This window comes from Petaurus breviceps, unplaced genomic scaffold (assembly GCF_028583685.1).
Source record: "Petaurus breviceps papuanus isolate PSGF00001 unplaced genomic scaffold, PetGlider_PUasm1.0 90845, whole genome shotgun sequence".
NCBI lineage: Eukaryota > Metazoa > Chordata > Mammalia > Diprotodontia > Petauridae > Petaurus > Petaurus breviceps.
The window spans coordinates 15,193,174-15,214,119 of NW_027187359.1; the positions used below are offsets into that span (position 1 = coordinate 15,193,174).

Here is a 20,946-nt window from a genome sequence, read left to right on the forward strand (position 1 = left end):
AACAGGACTGTCTTTCACCAGTGGACAAATCTGGCAAAACAACATCAAAACAGACAAAGTACCAACAAAGCAGCCATGTCTCCTCAGTCCTTGGCAGCTCCGGGGGCAGGTCTCAAAAGTCCAGGGCAATTCAAAGTGGCCCTCAGCAATCCTCTCAGTCTCTCTCTGCCTCCACGAGGGTGCTGCTTCCAAAAAATTCTTCTGCCTCTCCCTTGTCTCTCCAAATCTACATCACCAGCTCCTCCCAGTTCAGGACTCTCTTTTCACATCAACAAGTCCATCCCACAGGTGGGATTAACAAGCTCTGGGTTTTAACACAATCAATTTGAAAACCAAGCCAATACAGGGGAATCTTTATATTCCATTACTATCACACTAGGATGGCTGCTAGCACAGGTTCTTATGTCTGCTTTACTAGGAAAGATAGCTGTTCAAGGGATCAACAGTCTTTTTTAATTACATTCATTAGTTCAGGGGAAAAGTCAGCACCCTGAACTTCAGAGAAAATCAAAAAAGAAAATAGAGAAATAAAGACCAATAGACAGGGCTTCTGTCTGAGAAATTAACACAGATCAACAGACAGATCCCACTGTCTGACCAAGGCATTACATACATAGTTACCAGAGAGAGGAGCACCAACATCTGGGTTTTTCAAAGCTAGGAGGGCTCCTTAACCGCTACCCAGAATCTCATCTGGAAAAATCACAAGAACACTTCCAGTGAGTGAGCACCAAACCTCAGAGTATGTATACCCTTTTTAGAGCCAGAAGGCATCCCAACCCTCCTGATTAGAAATTAACAAAAGGTGTGAAAGCCTTCCTACAAGCAAACTTCCCCTAAGCAAGCTTTCCATAATGGGCTCCACATGAAGCCTATTAATGGGTAAGGAAGATCTTATTTCCCATTAACATTACAGGTGCTGGTAGACTGTCCAGGTTTCACAGGCATACAACAATGAGGTCAGCACAGTGGTCCTGTAGACCTTCAGATTGGTAGTAAGTCTAATACCTTTTCTCTGCCATACTTTCCTTTGTAGCCTCCCCAATACTGGAGCCATGCCACATAATATATAAGAACTGGTTGAAGAAACTGGGAATGCTTTTATAATTGATGAAGAGGTGACTTGTATGGGTGGGGGATTGTAGCTATGTTAAAATATTTTAAGTTCTGCCACGTGGAAGAGGGATTAGATATGTTCTATTTGGTTGCCTAGAACAAAACCAGCAGCAGTGATTGTAAATTGTAAAGAGGCAAATTAGGGTGCTTTCAGCAAAAATTCTTACCAGTTAAAAGCTATTCCAAAATTGAATGGGTTATCTTGGTAATTCCTGATTTTGCCCTCATTGAAGTCTTTGGATAGAGGTTGTTTTGACCACTCATTGGATATATGTGTTATAGTGGGGATTCATTTTTGAGTATGGGCTGTACTAGAGACCTACTGAAGTGTTATCTAATTCTTAATGCTCTGATGTGGTTTCAAGTTCATGACATTCTGGTTTCATTTATAACAAGGATTTATTAAGAAAGTACTGTTTCTCTTTAGGAAGGACAAAGTTAATTTCTTTTAGTAGGCATCACCTTTGTTCATTAAATGATGATCTCACATGAACAGTTATATTCTTGAGTAAGGTTTACTATTACCTCTTCTAATGTATTAATTCTCCTTCCCATTTCACTTTTTTTTCACTTGCCATTTTCATCTGTTTTATTTCTTCCAGTTGCTCTTTTAGTCTTTGTGGCCAGGAGATTCTTTTCTCTGAGAGTTTACTTGGACATGTTGTAGCATTATTCTCTTCAGAATTTACTTCTTAGGTTCCTCTCAGTCCAAGATATTTCATCATTATATATGTTGTTTTTATTCTCTTCATTCATATCTTCAGCCTCAGTTTTTGGATTGTAGGCTTCTGCTCATGGATACAACTTCACTCCTCTATTCCTAGGTAGAGTGGGTAGGTACTGCTAGATTATCAGTTTGATGGCTAAGTATAGTCCCCACTTTCTGCAAGAATCATTTGGTCTTGTCTCCTGCCTCAAATGACAACTCTGGCCGGGGTGCTGGTTTAACTGACCTTGTCTCTTGCCATTGATGAAAATGGAGCTCTTAGTTACCCTGCACTGAGCCTGGTGCTGGTCTGGCCCTGTTTCTTGATGATGATTGTACCTCTGTACAATGTGTGATCCTATTCTGGTTACTACTCTGGAACAGATTGGCCTACTTTGTTGCTCCATGTTTGGTCATCATGTCAGTCTGGACATCTTTTGTTGCAGATGAGGATGGAATCCTTGATTTGGTTGCACTGAGCATGCTATCCTGATCTTCTCCTGTGAAATTGGGTTGTTTCACTTTCCCTTCCCCCTACCCTGGCTTGTCTTTGCTCTGAAATTCAACAGGATTCTTGCTGTCTTTTTGTGTAGTTTATAGCAGATTCTCTTCATTCTTTCATCTGGTGAATTTTTAGACCTTTACCGTGGTGTTTATGGGAGTTCTAGGCTTCTCTAAGTTTTAATATATTGGTTATGAATGATTTAAAATCAGGAAAATTATTGGTATCCTCAAATTCCTTTGATTCCTATTTTTATTTTTTGTCCATTCTTCCAGTTGCAACTCTGGAAATTATAAGGGACCACACAAGCCTGAGGCTGTTTTGTATTCATTCTGTTTCATGAGTTTTCATAATCAGAGAATTCATCATCTCATGGCCATTCTTCTGGTGATGTACAATATCTCTTTACTTAGCTTGGCATGTCCTTAGGCAGCAGGCATAGTCTATTCTTGGGTCTTTATCCTTTGAGAGTCCAGGGTCATGAGATCCTAGAATAGGACTTTTGTGGAGTGCATGTACACAAATTAGCATAATATACTTGGTTGGAGGTAAAAGTGAAAGGAGAGATACAAACTGCTCTAGAAAAGTTTGAGGAAGTAGAGTGCTTTCAACAGGAATAGATGGGAAGCAGAGGAAGTACCAGAGGAACTAAATCTTTATTGAAAAAAAGGATTTAAACTTGGGGACAAAGACAGGGAGCTTGAAGACAAAGAGGATTAGGAATCCAAGAGGGAAGGACAGTGCTTTAGGAAAGTGGATCACTATAGGATAGGAGAAGCATGGAAACTTGAAATTGAGGGCTAAGAACAAGTTCTGGAGGGTGACAGTGGGAACAGATTACTTTCCAGTAGAATGTACTTCCAGTAGAATGGTCCTTGGAGCCGAGATTATTTTTCACTTTTTCTTTGTATTCCTAATGCCTAATAAAGTGCTCTGTACATAGTAGGCACTTAATAAGTGCTTATTGGATTGGATTGGGAAAGATGAGACATTGTAATCAGCTAGGAGGTAGTCATTTTAATTCATAATTTAAGGTGTCCCTCCATTGGTGGTTGAGGTAGGGCAGAGATGAAGGTTTTGGATCACCGAGGATATTGTCAAACCAGAGTGCGAGAGGGGGCATCAATGGGACTACTGAAATTATCAAAAATGTTAGTCAGCTCTTGAGGAATACTACTGTGAGGCAAATGCTGAAGTCATTGTGGAAGTAGGGAGAGTGAGTGACCTGTAGATGGAGAGGTAAGAAAGAATCTACTAATAGCTGAATCAACTAATAGCAGAAAGAATCTACTTGGGCTAATCTAATCAAAGGCATGCCTCGTGGTGGCAGAGGGAGAGTGTGGAGAGTAGTGAGGAATAAAGAGTAAGCAAAGTTCTTCTACTGGAGAACTGTATGTTGGAAGGTATGAGATAATTTTTTTTTCTTTTTCATGAAATCATTCAATGATTTCTTTATTCCAGTATTGTAACCATATGTTTGAAACTAGAAGTCATTCTCCCTTTCTTTTTTCTTATTCCTCCAGCTAAAGAACACTGGACAGAACTATGAAACCCTTTTGTTTAGTTTCTATGAAGGAAAGCCAAAAAACTTTCAAAATATTTTGACCAAGATGGTTTAAAAGTATCATTATGTCTTAATTTGTTCTGAATGTATTTGACGAAAGAACTGAAAGTCTTCTTGGATGGACAAAAGAGTGAGGTAATCAGTGTTGTCTCACACTGAGAATGTACACAATGTTTTATGGTGGAAGTGGTACATAAATTCAATTATGGTATAGGCAGCTCCCAGCCCTCTCACAAATATCACTTAAGTATGAATGTTTAGACTGGTCAGGTACTCATCTCTCTCATTTCAGCTTCTGGGATTCCTCATTCTCTTTGTTCTTGGTGGAGCCTCAACCTGTCTTCTTAACATTTTGTCCTTATGAAATTTGTGCTTCTTCACACTCACATTTTATGAGTTTTTAGCAAATAAAAGTTCTTTCTCTGTTCTGTTCAACCAGACTGTTCATATACAAAATTAATAAGATGACTAAAGTCTTTTATTTATGCAAAAAATTTATTTTCTGCCCCTCTTGGAAACCAGAGTGCTCACATCCTACTTGAAAACTGGGGGTTTTTTACACACAGATTTCAGCTATGAAACTGTTCACCTATGTAAGGAACATTACCTTATATTTTTTTCCCAAGATGACTAATTTTTTTTTCCCTTTATAACAAAATACTGCTTCTTATCCTATTAGCAGCAAAACTGTTTTAAGGCAGTACCTTACATAGAACAATAAGTAGTTACTAGATTTTGTATGTATGCTGCAATAGGATTTATATAATTAAAAGCATTTCTGGGGGGGTAGAGCCAAGATGGTGGAGAAAAGGCAAGGACTTGTCTGAGCTCTCCCAAATTCCTCTCCAAAGAATTTTAAATAATAGCTCAAAATGAATTCTGAAGTGGTAGAATCCATAAAAGTATGGGGTAAAACAATTTTGCAGCCCAAGAGGGCTTAGATGGATGACAGGAAAGGTCTGTCACACCAGGTTGAGAGTGGAACACAGACCAGTTCCAGCACAAACTGCATAATAACAGACTCAGCCCCAGCAAACCAGCAGCAGGCCTTGATTAGTAACTGAATCAGTGACAGCAGTGGCACCTTTCACACCTTTCAGTCCACAGAGAGTAAGGGGACTATACAACTGGTCAGAAGGAGAATATAGAGGTCACTTTATTGCACAAGGTGTAGGACTCTCTTGCATTGCCTATATGCGAATTTGTGTTGTAGTCCTAGGTTGCAGTCCCAGGGCAAAGTGGAGCACTAGTGCACCAGAATTTGGGGCCACTGGAAACTGGGGACTCTGGTCCCAGTTTCAGGGTGGAAAAGAATGCTTGTGATTGCTCATAGACTAAAGCATAGGCTGGGAGACTAGTAAACACACCTCTCCTTAGATCATTGCACCTCAGAAGAACTGAAAACTTACAGACTCCCAGAACTAGCTCTGAAAATAGCTGTATGAAAAACCTGAAGCTTGCCCCTCCACTGTGGAAGCAGAGCCCCATTTTAATAAGTTAAATGTCAAGAAATAGACTGGAAAAATGAACAAACAACAACAAAAAGAAGCTGACCATAAAAAGTGACTGTGCTAACAGGGAAGATCAAAACAAAGACAGAAGAAGACAACAAGGTTAAAACTGGTATATTCAAAGCCCCCCCAAAATTGTGAATTGGTCTCATTCCATGTAAAAGCTCAAAAAAGATTTTAAAAATCAGATAAGAAAAGTAGAGGAAAAATTGGGAAAAGACATGAGAGTGATGTAAGAAAATCATGAAAAAAGAATCAACAGCTTAAATCAGAGAATCAAAGAGGAATAAACAAATGAAGAAAATAACACCCCAAAAAACAGAATAGGCCAGATGATAAAAGAGACATGAAAATCCACTGAAGAGAAAAATGCCTTAAAAAGCAGAACTGACCAAATAGAAAAGTACAAAAGGTCACTGAAGAGAACTCCTTAAAAATTAGAATTGGTCAAAATGGAAAAAGAGATACAAAAGCTCATTGAAGAAAATAAGTCCTAAAAGTTAGAATTGGGTAGGTAGAAGCTAATGATTCCATGAGATTTCAAGAAACAAACAAAATCAAAAGAATGGGGGGGGGGGGAAGGAAATTGAAATTTCCAATCGGAAAAATGGCTGACCTGGAAAATAGATCAAGGAGAGATGATCTAAGAATTATTAGACTAAATTAAAAAAAGAGTCTAGACATCATCTTTCAAGAAATTATCAAGGAAAACTGCCCTGATGGTTTAGAACTAGACAATGAAATAGAAATGAAAAGAATCCACCATTCACCTCCAGAAAGAGACCCCAAGATGAAAATGTCCAGGAATATTATAGCCAAATTCCAGAGCTCCCAGGTCAAATAGAAAGCAGCCAGAAAGAAACAATTGAAATATAGTGGAGCTACATTCTGCAGAGCACAAGATTTAACAGCTTCTACATGAAAAGATCAGGGGCTTGGAGTATGATATTCCGAAGGGCAAAGGCGTCGTTTTACAACCAAGAATCACCTATTCAGCCAAACTGAATGGTGGCTCTTTAATGAAATAGAGGACATTCAATCATTCCTGATGAAAAGACCAGAGCTGACTAGAAAATTTGACTTTCAAATACAAGATTTAAGAGAAGCATAAAGGTAAACAGGAAAGAGAAATCATAAGGGATTCAACAACAGAGTTAAACTGTTTACATTCCTAGATGTAGGAAGATGATACTTGTAACTCCTAAGAACTTTTTCATTAAGGCACTTAGAAAGAGCATACACAGAGAGCTTGGGTGCAAATTGAATATGATGGAACAATATCTAAAAAAATAAAATTAAGAGGTGAGAAAGAGGAATGTACTGGGAGGAGAAAGAGAGAGGTAGAATAGGGTAAATTACCTTATATAAAAGAAGGTCAAAAGAGCTTTTATGATGAAGGGGAAGAAGGGGAGAGGGTGTAGTGCTTGAATTTGTAATAGCAAGCACCCTATCTTACCCAGGATGGCTGCTAGCACAAGTTCTTTGATTTGCTTTTCTAAAGGAAAGCAACTCAAAAGGGGTTAACAATCTTACTTTAATTAAGCATATATCATTCACTCAGTTCAGGGGAAAAAGTCAGCACCCCGAACTTCAGACAATACAAACAGAAATTATAAGCAGACAAAAAAATATAGAGGAAATAACACAATTCAACAGAACAACAGACAGGGCTTCTAGTTGTCTGACCACTACATACATACAATGTTAGTTACTAGAGAGAGAAGCACCAACATCTGGGTTTTCAAAGCCATAGGGCTCAATGACTGTCCAGAGTCTTGTCTAGCCAAATCACACAACTCTTCCCATAAGGAAGCCACAAAGCAAAACATCAAGCCAGGGTTTATGTATATAGTTTTCTCTAGGGTCAGAAGACATCACAACCCTCATGACCCACTGCCCAATTACAAAGTAACAAAAGGTGTACCTTCCTAAAAAACAAGCCTCCCCATAAGCAAGCTTCTCTTGTTGGGCTCTGAGGCCCATTAAAGGGCAGGCAAGATCTTCAAATTCCCTTACCATTACAGAACCTTACTCTCATCAGGACTGGCACAAAGAGGGAATAACATACCCACTCACCTGGGTATAGAATATATCTTATTCTACAGGGAAGTAGGAGGGGAAAGGGATGAGAAAAGGAGGGGACTTGTGGAAGAGAGGGCCTTCAACTTCTTCAGTTATCAAATGTGTATAAGACTAGAAAATCTAGTTGTTCAGTTGAGTCCAACTCTTTGTGGCCCTATATCTTGGCAATGAGACTGCAGTGGTTTGCCATTTCCTTTTTGAGTGAATTAAGGGAAAAAGTACCTTGTCCAGGGCCATACAGCAAACGAGTATCTAAGGACGGGTTTGAAATCGGCTCTTCCTGACTCCAGACTGAGCTCTCTATCCACTGAGCCACCTAGCTTCCTAAAAACATATCTCACCTTGTTGTTGTTCAGTTGTGTCTAACTCTTCATTACATACTCTTCATGACCCCATATGAGGTCTTCTTGGCAAAGATACTGGAGTGGTTTGCCATTTCCTTCTCCAGGTCATTTTAGATATGGGGAAAGTGAGGGAGATAGGGTTAAATGACTTGCCCAGGGTCAAACAGCTAGTAAAGTGTCTGAGGCTGTATTTGAACTCAGGAAGATGACTTTTCCTGATTTCAGGCCTGGTGCTCCATCCGCCACCTAACTGTCCCATTGTGGTTCTTTACAACTCTAAAATTAGTGTGAGTATTCAATCCAGGAAGGATTTATTACTTTGTTTAACCTTTTACATTTTAGAAGACATCTTGAAGGTGTGTTGAAATGAATATGTCACTTAAGACTTTTGTTAGGAGTTCACTCCAAACACCTTTTGTGAAAGTACTAATTCAAATCAGCATCTGTTTCCTCATCTATAAAATGAAAGAGTTAGACTTAATGGCCTCTAAGGTTTCTTTGAGCTCTAAATCCATCGTCCTATAATCTTCAGTATTCCAGTGGAGCTATTATGTTCCCTCTGGTAATGCCGTTTATAATCCATCTGTGGCTGCCCCTGTCCATGCTCTCCTATAAATTTGTACAGGTCAGTCCAGCCAACATATTCAGGGTCTTCCTTGCATTCTTTTGAAAGGATACCAGTGGAACATGTTGACTGTCTAAAGGTTATCACTTTTTCTTGCCACGTGACTAGCATGGTTGTATGGTTTTGTTTTGTTTTTTTCACTTATACAGCTCTTTCTTGACATCCTTTACTTTCTTTTTGCAAATTCCATTTTCTGGAGGATAGGAGGTAACGAGTCAGTCTCCTTACACCCACCAAGCACCTCTCTTTGAATGACTTTTAATTCATTAGAGACTAAATCCTTGTAGCCATGCAGCAAATTAAACCAATCAAGCCATATAAAAAGATGTGATTTATGCAAAGAAGGTCATGACGATTCAGAGTTGAGTAAAGATCTGTAGGAATTTGGAGGTGAAAAGAAAATGTCACTTTTCCAATATCCTTGTGAAGCTGGATCTAAGCTCTTTTGTGATCCTGGTGATGTTGTTCTGTGTTTGTGTGCTTGTGAAAGAGAATTTCTATATTAATTTTAATAACACAGATTATGTCAAAACTGTTACATCTGTAGCTGCTGTTTAGATAACTGGTCACTGTTTGCATTACTTATTAGCCCTTAGGGCATTGTAGAGGTGCAGTGCTTTTTCAAAGAAGACTGCTTCAGTGCCATGCTGTTCTGTTTGTTGGTATAGTTTCCTAATGTTCCATGGCCATGTGTTATTCTAGAGTATGCTACACATGAGTCCTCTGCTCATCTGTCATCCAGTTTTTCCACTCCAACTACAAATATGATAATTGCTTTAATCAAAGCTATATTTCAGTAATATTGAGGAAAACTTTATAGTCAGGATAATGTGCTTTTCTTTATGATCAATAAAGAGGAAAGTATTCTTAAGCAATTAAGTCTTTAATTGGTCAGTGGGATTTTACTTATTCCAGTACTCATTAGAATTGTAATGGAAATGCTAATTAGAATTTGTTTGTATTAACATATATGAAAATAGATGTTCTTTAAATATCCAGAATATATGCCTGTGGAGAACTGGATTTTTGTGGTTAAATAAAACTATTTTTCCTAGTCAGGTTTTTATTTGTGGTTTTGTTAAATTGCTTTAAAAATTTTAAGTCACATGTTATTAGAGCAGTCTTTTCTGTGTACAAATTACTTACACTTGCATCATTATTATTTTGTTTGCAGGCTCTTGCAGACCAGTTTGAGAATAAGAATACTTCTATATTGGATCGTCTGAAGATTTTCTATTGCTGCCAGGTGCCAACACGCTGGGCTATACAGGTTAATTTCAATACTATGTCTTTTTTTTTTTTATTACTTTTAAGGGGTTTCTTAAATTTCACTAGAAATCACTGGTCTCTGATGCTGTGAATTATTAATTTGAATTACTATTTAGAATTTATCATGTTTGAATTTTTAAAGTTTTAATTAAAGCAATTGGACATCTACCCTGAAGAACAGAAGAACTATTACTCCCAATTAATGTTTTCTGTAAAATCACAGTCTGCAAAAGTGAAGTAAATGTGAAGTGAGTTAAAAAAAACCTATTCTCATATTAATCCTGAAAATTATATAGCTGTTCTGGTATAAGCATTTATTTTCCAAATAACATCATACTTTTAAGGTTTAATTCTTAAATCAAATTTCAGTTATGCTATTTCCAAGGTATCAAAAAGGTTTTTTTTTCCTTTAAAGAAAGAGGGGAAGTTTATTTGTAAGATCACAGCATAATAAGTGTTTACCATAATATTAATAACAAACCATCACATAGACAAATGAGCATGAGGAATAACTAGGAAAAAAAGAGAATGGGACTTTTGTATATGATACTTGTAGCTGAGTTCAATATAGAGATCATCCTGGCGTGGACCTCATATGTAGAACTGTATGAATACCGGGTACAATTTGAGAAACCCTGAATGAGGATGGTAGTCATTGGTTTCCACTGACTTAATGAAATAGAATGATAGAACTGAAAGGGACTTGGTCCCTTTAGTCCACCTTCTTCAATTTTCCCCTGAGAAATCTAAGGTCTCTCAAGGTAAGTCTACTTTTCCTAGAACACACAGTTTAGTAAAGGAGCTAGGATTGGAACTTCAGTTTCCTCTTTCCTAATCCTGTTTTCTTCTCATTTATCACTTTCCTAGGTTAAATTCTGTGAGTTCCTCCCCTCCTTCCAAAAAATGGAGTGATATATTTTCCAACTCCAGCAGAGGCAGTCTAGAAATGCCCAAAGTGATTCTACAGTTCTCATCTACGTTTAATCAAAATAATAATTTCAGACCATTGCTGTCTTAGGAGAAAAAGAGATACATTAGAATTCAGGCAATAGCTTCTTTGTGATGAAATCACTATGTGTTTAGACAGTTCACTTTATTTTAATGTAGACTTATAATATGGATTATATTTTTAATGTCCATTGACACATTAGTAGGTCTGGGTGCTTCCTTGATGGAGGTCCTTTTATATTTTGAGGTAGTCGGCAAAAAATATTGGAAAGTGAAAGGCTTTAATACATCATTCACAAAGTAATCCTTTTCATCGGGAAGGTGTTAAGTTAGCAGCTGAAAGATTTTTGGCATCTTTATGATTCTGAACTACATAATTTGTTAAATGCTTTGGACCCATGCGGCTTGTAGGATAAAAAGATCAAAATCTGTAAAAGTACTATAAAGCTTATGTCTGTTGAATGTCCATCTTTTCTTTGGAATCTGTCTAGAACAATCAGGCATTACTCCAAGTTATTCCTACCTTCATGGCTCTGGCCATTGTGCGGCATCATTCAGGAGAGATCTCTGATGCTCCCTTTTTCACTGAATAATTGATATGATTTCATGGTGAACAGTAGCTGTCATTTTTACTCAGATACCCATTTATATCATCTGTTTAGAACACATTCTCAAATGAATACTTTAGTTCTCAGTTTTCATTATTCAGGTTTTGAAAATATCTTCTTAAAATACTGTGATTTCTCCCAATATTTCATCTTTATATTACATAAAAGGATAATTTATTGTTTCTTCTGGCTGTTCCATATGGTGCATTGTGTTTGATAGTCCATATTTACCTTTGAGAGGCACCATAGTGTAGTGAATAGAGGACTGGACTTGAAAATAGAGAAGACCTGAGTTCAAATTCCACTTTTGTTACACACTGGCTATAGGCCATGAATGTATCGATAAACCCCTCTGATCCCAAGGTAACTCTCTAAGACTATAAACTTTAGATGAGTTGCCACCTACACTCCTACAATCAAGTGTGTGTATATGTGTGTGTGAATATCTGTGTATGTATACACAGATTTATTTCTAAATTTATATATAATAAGTATTGTATGTTATATATGCGTGAAAAATAAAATGTCATACACATATATAAATGAGTGTGTGTGGTATGTATGAGATGAGAGAGATAAAGAAACAGTAATATTGTAATATACAAGGTATCCCAAAAGTGTTAGTGCAGCTTAAGCCTTTTATATATGTGTATCACACACACACACAAAATCTGTATATCTATATTCATACAGAGAGAGTAATTTTTATTTTATCTTAATGGTACACTTTCAGATTTCTCTCTTTTTATCACTTTGTCAATTTTGGGACAATTGTTTCTCCTTCTTCTTTTTTTAAGCAATTGGGGTTAAGTAACTTGCTCAAGGTTACACAGCCAGTTAGGTGCCGAGTATCTGAGGCTAGACAATGGTTTCTTCTTGTTAAATTTTTGTTAAAAAAATTTGAAACCCTGTCATTATACTAATCCACAAAGTCATTTAATGAAACTTTAGGGATCCAGCCATCAATGTGAGTACTGACAGACTGCAAGGCCTCTACTCCTTAAGATGAATTTCCAGAGTTGCTGTGGCTGAAAAATCCTTCCTTCTCTAGCTAGCCTGGTGATGGATTACTCAAAACTTAGCTAGGGGTTTATCTTGGAAGACAGAGGTATAGTCCATCATACCTCTTTATTGTTGCAGGCCACTCCGAGCCTTTCTAACTTGCTGTAATACCTATCCAAGTCTGTGAAACACTGATAGAACCTTTGAAGACCTCAGGTTATTGTCTCACCATAATGAGGAAGGGGCTTTAAGTGGCAGAGTGTGATGATGGAAGAGAAAAGTCAATTATCCTGGTCTCACTAAGATGAAGGAGTGTCTTATTCAGGAACCTCACCTACTCTCCTGTCTTTCCTTTTTCCTTCCATTTTTAGGCCCACTTATTAGCCACCAGAATTTAAAAGTAGTCCTCCAACATGAGAATGAATTTGTAATGTTAAGTAAGTTGATGTTCTTCAGGAATATTTCTGGAGTATATTTGAAAAATACTTTGTAAAACTTGTTTCTTTCAAATTGTTTATGATGTATATCTGGGAGAAATACTGTTAATTGGGTGAATTTAAAATATTGTGGGAATAATGTAGTAAAAACTCATTGATTTGGGTTAGAGAAGGTTAGACTGAAGTAGGTAAAAGTACTAAACCTTTATTATTATTTAAAATTAAAAGTTTATTATTTTCAAAGAGGGCTAAAAGTTCATTGCAGATGTCCCAATATTTGTTTTATTAGGACAGTTTGTTTTATTAAATGTATAGATAATATCAATTTGTCATTAGTGGGTGGTGAGCTCATTTAGCTAACATCTTCAGGAAATACAGTAGTTTACCTATATTGCATCTTCTTGTCAGCTTCAGTTTATACCTCAGAACACCAATTTATTTATTTTCACCATTGGGGATGGAAAGTTTATAACATATGGCGTAGTACAGAATTTGACATATTAACCAGCCCCAAGTAGCTTTGTTTTTTGAGCTTCTTTTCTTTTTATATAGCTTCCTATTTCTCTTCCCTTGCTTTTGGACTCTATCCCTTCTCATTGCACACTATGTTTTACCCTTTCTAACTTGTTAGGAGTAAGTTGATGAGCTAAGTTTGTTGGGATTACCTCTAAGTTAAGAGTAAATTGGTTCTGAATGAGAGCCTGTGTAGTTTATATATCAGGTTATTAAAATTCACAACCTTTTAAAATATTAATTATTGGCATCTTTTGTTTTTAGATTGTCATTTCCCTAACGTATTCCTATCCCCATCTGGAGAGCCATCCATTATAACAAAATAAAAAAAAAGAATTAAAAACTTCAGAAAAACTAATCAGCATCTCAATGCAAAATCACATCTTTAAAAAAGTTATCCCTAACAGGCCACATTAGTAAAATGCAACTGGCTTTTGTGATTGAAGGAGGCTGGTTGACAGCCTTCCTCTTATATGAATAAAGCATTTAAGCTTTCCTGTTCTAGTCATCTCTGGATGTGACAATTCTGATTTCCAAGAGGTCCTTTTTTGCTTGCTTCTTGACTAGAATTCTAACTTGAGTTGACATGAAGAGTGATCTGATTAGTAATGAGTATAGTATTACCACTTGCCAGCAGTATATATCAATTCTATAGCTAGAAGTCCACTAAGACTTTTGGAGCACTCTGTATATAAGTGCTCGTGGGCATTTGATACTCCTTTGTTCTCTTAAATATTTTAAGAGACAACCCTCGCCCTTCTCACTGCCCCACCCCTTTCCCCTAGCCCCCAATCTTCCTTCCTCCCGCCGGTTTTCTCATGTACATCCATCTTCTCTCTTTATGGAGTAAGAGCTTGTTAAACAAAGGTCAGATTCCATAGAATTCTAATGAAGAGACTTTCTGTTTATGAGATGATCAGCCTCTCTAAGGAGAGTGATTATGATACTGTGCTGGTCTCAGTGTAGGCCTTATCCCTAAAATGGGATCTTTTTAAAAGGAAAAGACAGACAGAAGAGTATTGGCCTGGAGTCAGGAAGACCTGAGTTTAAATTCAGCCTCAGAAGCTTCCTAGCTGTGTTATCCTGGGCATCCTTAATCTTTGCCTGCTTCAGTCTCCTCATCTGTCAGTCTGGGGAATAGCACCTACCTCCCAGGTTAGTTGTGATGATAAGCTGAAATATTTGTGAGGTACTTGATAGTCTTTAAAGTGCTGTATAAATGCTAACAGTTTTTAAATACTAGATAAGTCTCTCAAGTAGACTATTGCTAAATCATTATGGGGTATGTATATGTGTGTACATATACATGCAGACAGACATTCATATATGCACATGTGTGTCTGTATATATACTGGTATGTGTCTATAGCTTAGCATATGTATGAGGAAATGTCAACTAATATTAACTTGACTCAAAAATAACACTTATCATAAGTCTTTCTCAAGCATCCTAGTCAAACCATGATGGGTGTGTGTGTGTGTGTGTGTGTGTGTGTGTGTGTGTGTGTGTGAAAGAGAGGTGTCCAGAAATCTTAGTGCAATTTAAAGCTTTTATGTGTGCTCGTGTGTGTGCATTTGCATATACACAGAGCATTCCATATGCATACATACATAATGTTCCATACGTGGCATCCCATGTATATGTCTTTTTGTATGTATTAAGAAATATTAACTTATATTAATTTGCTTTTCCTAGCGTCAGCTTGCAGCTTTGCTATTTGAATTAGGATGCACTAGTTCAGCCCTTCAGATCTTTGAGAAACTAGAAATGTGGGAAGATGTTGTCATTTGTCATGAACGAGCTGGACATCACGGGAAGGTATGTAACCCAAAACCATCTGTACTGATGTGACTTCATTTATTGTGCCTCTTCTAAACAGTTTGTTTTTTACCATGTGGTATGTCTGTTTATGTTCTGTACAATTGCCCATCATTCCTTTAAGTGCTTATTTAATATTCTCTTCCCACCCTTTTTTTCAGTATACTCCCACTTCATTCCATTCATAGTGTGTGTGCGTAATAGATATTGAAAGTTTCAGGAAGAACAGTGAACTATTAGAACCCACTACATTTTATTTTATTTTTCTTTCTAACTGTTCTTCGATCAGTTTTGTGTAGAACAACAGATGGAAACTTCAAGTGCAAGATGCAAAAAATTAGACAATTCCTTCTTGATGTCTCTAGGTTCCCTATTGTGTAGTCAGCTGTGGGACAGAGAAGGGAGGTAACTAAGAGGGAGAACAGCTAGCTGGCAAGTCCTATTCAGGAAGATCCAAAGGGTGTGACAGTCCCTCTTGAGGAGGACAAATTGTCAAATATGTAATGCATATTGAATTCCACCCTTATGTTGTGTAATAAGGAAAATGTTGCAATATTTCTATTTGTTGCTAGTGTTGTTGTTTTCCCCATCTTTCCCCAAAATGAACACAGTTTTTTTTGGCTTTTTTTTTTAAAGGGCAATTGGGGTTAAGTGACTTGCCCAAAGTCACATGGCTAGTAATTGTGTCAAGTGTCTGAGGCTGGATTTGAACTCAGGTCCTCCTGACTCCAGGGCTGGTGCTCTATTCACTGAGCCAGCTAGCCGCCCCAATGAACATAGTTTTAAAGGCTGTAAAGTGTTAAATTATAACTGTCCAACTAAGTGGACATATTGAAATCAAATAACATTGTGGGTTGAAATTTAAAATGGATAAAAGGTTGTTGCAAATATAATATAAAATAGTAAGTTAGCTAACTTTTACTAGGCTCGTATTTTGTGCCAGGCACTGTGCTAAGTGCTAGGGATGTGCAGAAAAGCAGAAGGCAGTTCCTGCTCTTTAGGGGCTCCCAGTCTAACGAGAGAGGCAGCATGCGAACAACGATATACAGACCGCGTGTGGATGGAATGAATCGAAGCTAGTCAACAGAGGGAGGGTGCCAGCACTGAGGGAAACTAGAAGAGGCCCCTCACAGAAGTGGGGCTGTAGCTGAGACTTGAAGGAAACCAGGAAAGCCAGGAGGTGGAGATGAGGAGGAAGAGAGTTCCAGACATGAATATGTACTGAGTTGGGAGATGGAATGTCTTGTGTATGCAACAACAAGGAGGCTGGTGACACTGTGTCAGAGTACATGGAGAGGGCACTAAGGGATAAGAACACTGGAAAGGTAGGAAAGAGCTTGATTATGAAGGGCTTTAAAAGGCAAACAAGATTTTATATTTGATCCTGGAGACAACACAAAACCACTGGAGTTGATTGAATAGAAGGATGACATAGCCAAATCTAGGTTTTAGAAAGATCACTTCAGCAGTTGAATGAAGGATGGAATGGCTGACCAACCCGTCAGCTGTTGCATTACTGCCGGCATGAGGTTATGGGGACTTGCACCTACTGATGGCAGTCAGAGGAGAGAAGGGGATATATATGAGAGATGTTATGAAATGACAGGCATTGGCAACAGATTAGATATGGAGAGTGAGAGAGAGGATTTCAGGATAACACTTAGGTTGTGCACCTGGGTCATTGGGAGGAGAGTGGTATTTTGGACAGTAATAGAGAAATTAGAAAAAGCAGAGGGTTTTGGGGAAAAAATATGACATGTTGAATTTAAGATGTCAGTGGGAAATCCAGTTCAAGATGTCTAATAGATTGTTGGAGATACAAGACTAGAGGTTAGGAAAGAAGTTAGGACTGGACAAGTAGATCTGAAGAGACCTGTACAGAGGTTATACTTGAAATGATGGGAGCTGATGAGATCACCGAGTTAAATAAGCTAGATGGAGAAGAGAAGGGGCTCAGGCCAGAGCCCTTGACTTGCAAGATGTGGATGAACATCTAACAAAGAATAAAGAGAAGCAGTAAGATAGATGGGAGGAGAACCAGGGAAAGCATTGTCTAGGAAAACCTAGAAAGAAGAGAATGTTAAGTAGAAGACAATGAATGACAATGTTAAAGTCTGCAGAGAAGTCAAGAAGGATGAGGATTAAGAAAAGTCATAAGATTTGGCAAGTAGATCATTAGTAACTTTAGGAAGAGTAGTTTCAATTGAATAATGAACTCAGAAACCAGAATGTAAAGAGTTAAGAATAGATGTAGGGGAAAGGGAGTGGAGGCACTTATTGTAGATGGGCTTCTCAAGGAGTTATAGCCACAAAAGGAAGGAGAGATATAGGATGATAGTTACTGGGGACATGTGGATCAAGTGAGAGGTTTTTTTTAAGGACAAGAGAGACATAGACATGTTTATAGGCAGTAGGGAAACAGTAGAGAGGGAAGATCAGTTGAGAGCAGGGATGAAAGAGGGGACAGTCTTCTGGAGGAAATGGGATAGAATTGTGTATGTAGAGGAGTTTGCCTTGGCAAGAAGAACTATCTTATGTGAGATGGGGTAAAGGTGGAAATAGTGACAGAAGCCACCTGGGAGATGTGAAATGAAGAACAGGGGAGAAAAGGGAGCTATCTATGAACGGTCTCATTTTTTTCAGTGAAGTATGTAAGGTAAGGGTCTCAGCAGAGAGATTGGAGAAAGCCTGCTTGTTCAGCAATTTACATTTACCTTATAGTCAACTCTTTCTTGGCTACACTAAAGCAAGAAAGTAGACCTAAAATAGTAGATAATGAAAAATAACTTGTCTATGAAATGGGCATGTATATATATATCTTCTTTAGTATATTTTATTTAGTTTAATAGCAAAATTCATTTCTATTACCTGGGCATGACCAATTTTTTTTTTTTAGGGCAGTTGAATTAAGTGAATGATGTATTATGGCAAAGCCAATCTAGACTTAAAAATTTGCCCTGGGATACTATAGAATCATAGAATTTTAGATTTTTGAAACAGTAGCATGAGATTCCTTTCTAGTTCACCTCATTTAATAATGAAGAAATTGAACCTCAAGAGAGGTTAAAAGATTTATCCATGGTCTCTTATTGAATCTAATTCTTTCTGATACTCTTTTCACTATATCACACTGCCTTTCTCCCCTAAGTAGACCATCTACCTTGGTTAATCAAAAATTAGCGATATAAAAGCCTCAGTGAACGTTTTAGATAAATAATGTTAAGAGTATGACCTCAAAAAAAGAATCTGGAGTCACTGACTTAGAAACATAGTAAAGTTTCCTCTTTCCGTATATGCATTCACTTGACACTGAAGCAGCAAATTCTGAATATTCATTTTTGTACATTTCCTTGGATGTAGTACATGCTTTATAAATGTTTGTTGAATAGAATCTAATCGCCTTACTCTCTCCTTAGGGAAGGGTTTTACTATATTCTGGTACCCTTCTCTGTCCTCCCTCCCCAATTGCTTTTTAAAAAGTTGAAAACGGTTCTGTAAAAAGTAAATTATTTTAATGTTTGTGAAACGCATATATTTTATGAATGTACGGTTATTTGTAGTTGATCATTAAACATTTACTAAGTGCCTGTAATAGAGGATCTGTGCTAAGGGCTGGGGATGCAAAAAAAGGCAAGACGCGAGACCCACAGTAGCGTGAGAGAGCCGGCATGTAAACCCGCTACGTATAAACCGACAAGCCATACGCAGGAGCTAGTCCACAGAACGAAGGCAGCAGAGTTAAGAGAGGGTGGGGAAGACTTAGGTAGAATTTTAGCTGAGACTTAAAGGCTGGGAAGATATATAGTGCAAATGCTTAGAACTAGGAGATGGGGTTTCTTATGACCAAGAAGCCAGTGTCACTAGATTGCAGAGAGGGAGAGACAGAGAGAGAAGGAGACAAAGAGAGTGTAGATGCAGGGTTGTGAGGGAGTTGAAGTGTAAGAAGACTGGAGAGGTAGGAATGGGTCAGATTATGAAGAGTTTTAGATGCCAAACAGAAGTTTTCTATTTGATCCTAGAGAAAATGGGGAGTTATTGGAGGTAACTGAGTAGAAGGTTAATATGGTCAGATCTGAGCTTTAGAAAGATCATTTCGACAGATGGGAAGAGACTTGAGTTAGGGAGATTGACCAGCAGGCTACTGTGATAGTTCAGGCCTAAGATTATATGGGCCTGCACTGGAGTGGTAGCAGTATCAGAGGAGAGAAGAGGTTGTTTGTGAGAGAAGTTTTGAAAGTAAAGCATACGTGCCTTGGTAACAGATTGGATATGGGCATGAGAGAGTAAGGAATTGTGAGCATGACTGTTTGGGAGGATGATGGTATCCTCGGCAATAAAAAGAAAATTAGGAAGAACAGAGGGTTTGTGGGGAAAGTCAATGAGTTCAATATTGTACATGTTGAGTTTAAGATGTCTATGGAACATCCATTTGGAGTTGTTAGAGATAAGAGATCAAAATCATCAGAGTAAAGTTTAGGGCAGCATAAATAGATTTGAGAAGCATAAGCATAGAGTTGATAATTGAACCAGTGAGAGCAGATAAGATCACCAAGTGAAATAACATAGAGTGAGAAGAGAAGAGGGACCAGGACAGAGCCCTAGGGACACCCATGATTAGTGGGTGTGACTTGAATGAAGATTGAGAAAAGAAGACTAAAGAGTGACCAGAAAGGTGAATAGTGTCACAAAAATATAGAAGAGAGGGGCGGCTAGGTGGCGCAGTGAATAGAGCACTGGCACTGGAGTCAGGAGGACCTGAGTTCAAATCCGGCCTCAGACACTTAACACAAAAAACTAGCCGTGTGACCCTGGGCAAGTCACTTAACTCCAATTGCCTTCCAAAAAGCAAAACAAACAAAAATATAGAAGAGAGTATCAAGGAGAAGAGGATAATTAACAGTGTAGTAAGGTCAAGAAGGATGAGGATTGAAAGATGCCATGAGGGTGTAGGTGGTGCAGTAAATAGAGCACTGGCCCTGGAGTCAGGAGGACCCAAGTTCAAATTTGGCCTCAGACACTTAACACAAAAACTTGCCATGTGACCTTGGGCAAGTCACTTAACCCCAATTGCCCTACCTTCTCTCCAAAAAGGGAAAAAAAAGAAAGATGCCATGAGATTTGGCAATTAAAAGGATATTGGTAACTTCAGAAAGAATAGTTTTAGTTGTATGATGAGGTCAGAAGCCAGACTGTAGAAAATTAAGAAGATAGTGAGAGAAAAGGAAGTGGAGGCACTTATTAGAGATGATTTCTGAAGGAATTTAGCCATAAAGGGGTATAGCAATATGTCTAGGGATGGATGACTCAAAAGAGGATTGTGTTTTTTTTTTTTTAAGGATGAGGGAGACATGGGAATGTTTGTAGGCAGTAGGGGAGCAGCCAGTAGACAGGGAGAGATGGAAGATTAGTGAGAGTAGGGATGATAGAGGGGGCAATCTTTTGGAGAAGATGGGATAATAATGGATCACTTGTGTATGTAGATCAGTTTGCTTTGCAAGAAGAACTCTCCTGTGAGATGGAGTGAAGATGGAGATAGTGGCAGAAGCCATCTTCTGTGCTGAAGATGTGAAATGAGAAACAGGGAAGAAAAGGGAGCTGTCTGTGAATGGTTCCAATTTTTTCAGTGAAATATGAGGAGAGGTCCCTTGAGAGGGTGAGATTTGCTGGGACTTATTATTATGCATCTTTTGTTAATTACAGTGAAACGTCCTATGTATTTCAGGATTTATCAAACATAAATACTTATGTCACCCGTTTTTGTTATATTGCGTTTGCAGAGAAGCTTATATGGGAACTGAAGTTTTTTCCTCAGGAAAATATAGGAACTCAGCTGATCATTTCATTGATACAAGGAACCTCAGGGTGGGAAAACTTCCTGTGCCAATGTTGGTTCTCAACTAC

General features: G+C 38.0%; 1 protein-coding gene across 3 annotated transcripts in view; it reads left to right on the plus strand.

Moving 5' to 3' along the window:
• TTC27 (tetratricopeptide repeat domain 27) overlaps positions 1-20,946 on the plus strand; it is a 250,727-nt gene that overhangs the window by 144,044 nt on the left and 85,737 nt on the right. For all 3 annotated transcript variants that reach the window (XM_069072168.1, XM_069072169.1, XM_069072167.1), the window contains 2 exons: positions 9,625-9,720; positions 14,923-15,045. In XM_069072168.1, coding sequence (XP_068928269.1) covers positions 9,625-9,720; positions 14,923-15,045 — 219 coding nt within the window. The remainder of the gene's footprint in view (positions 1-9,624; positions 9,721-14,922; positions 15,046-20,946) is intronic.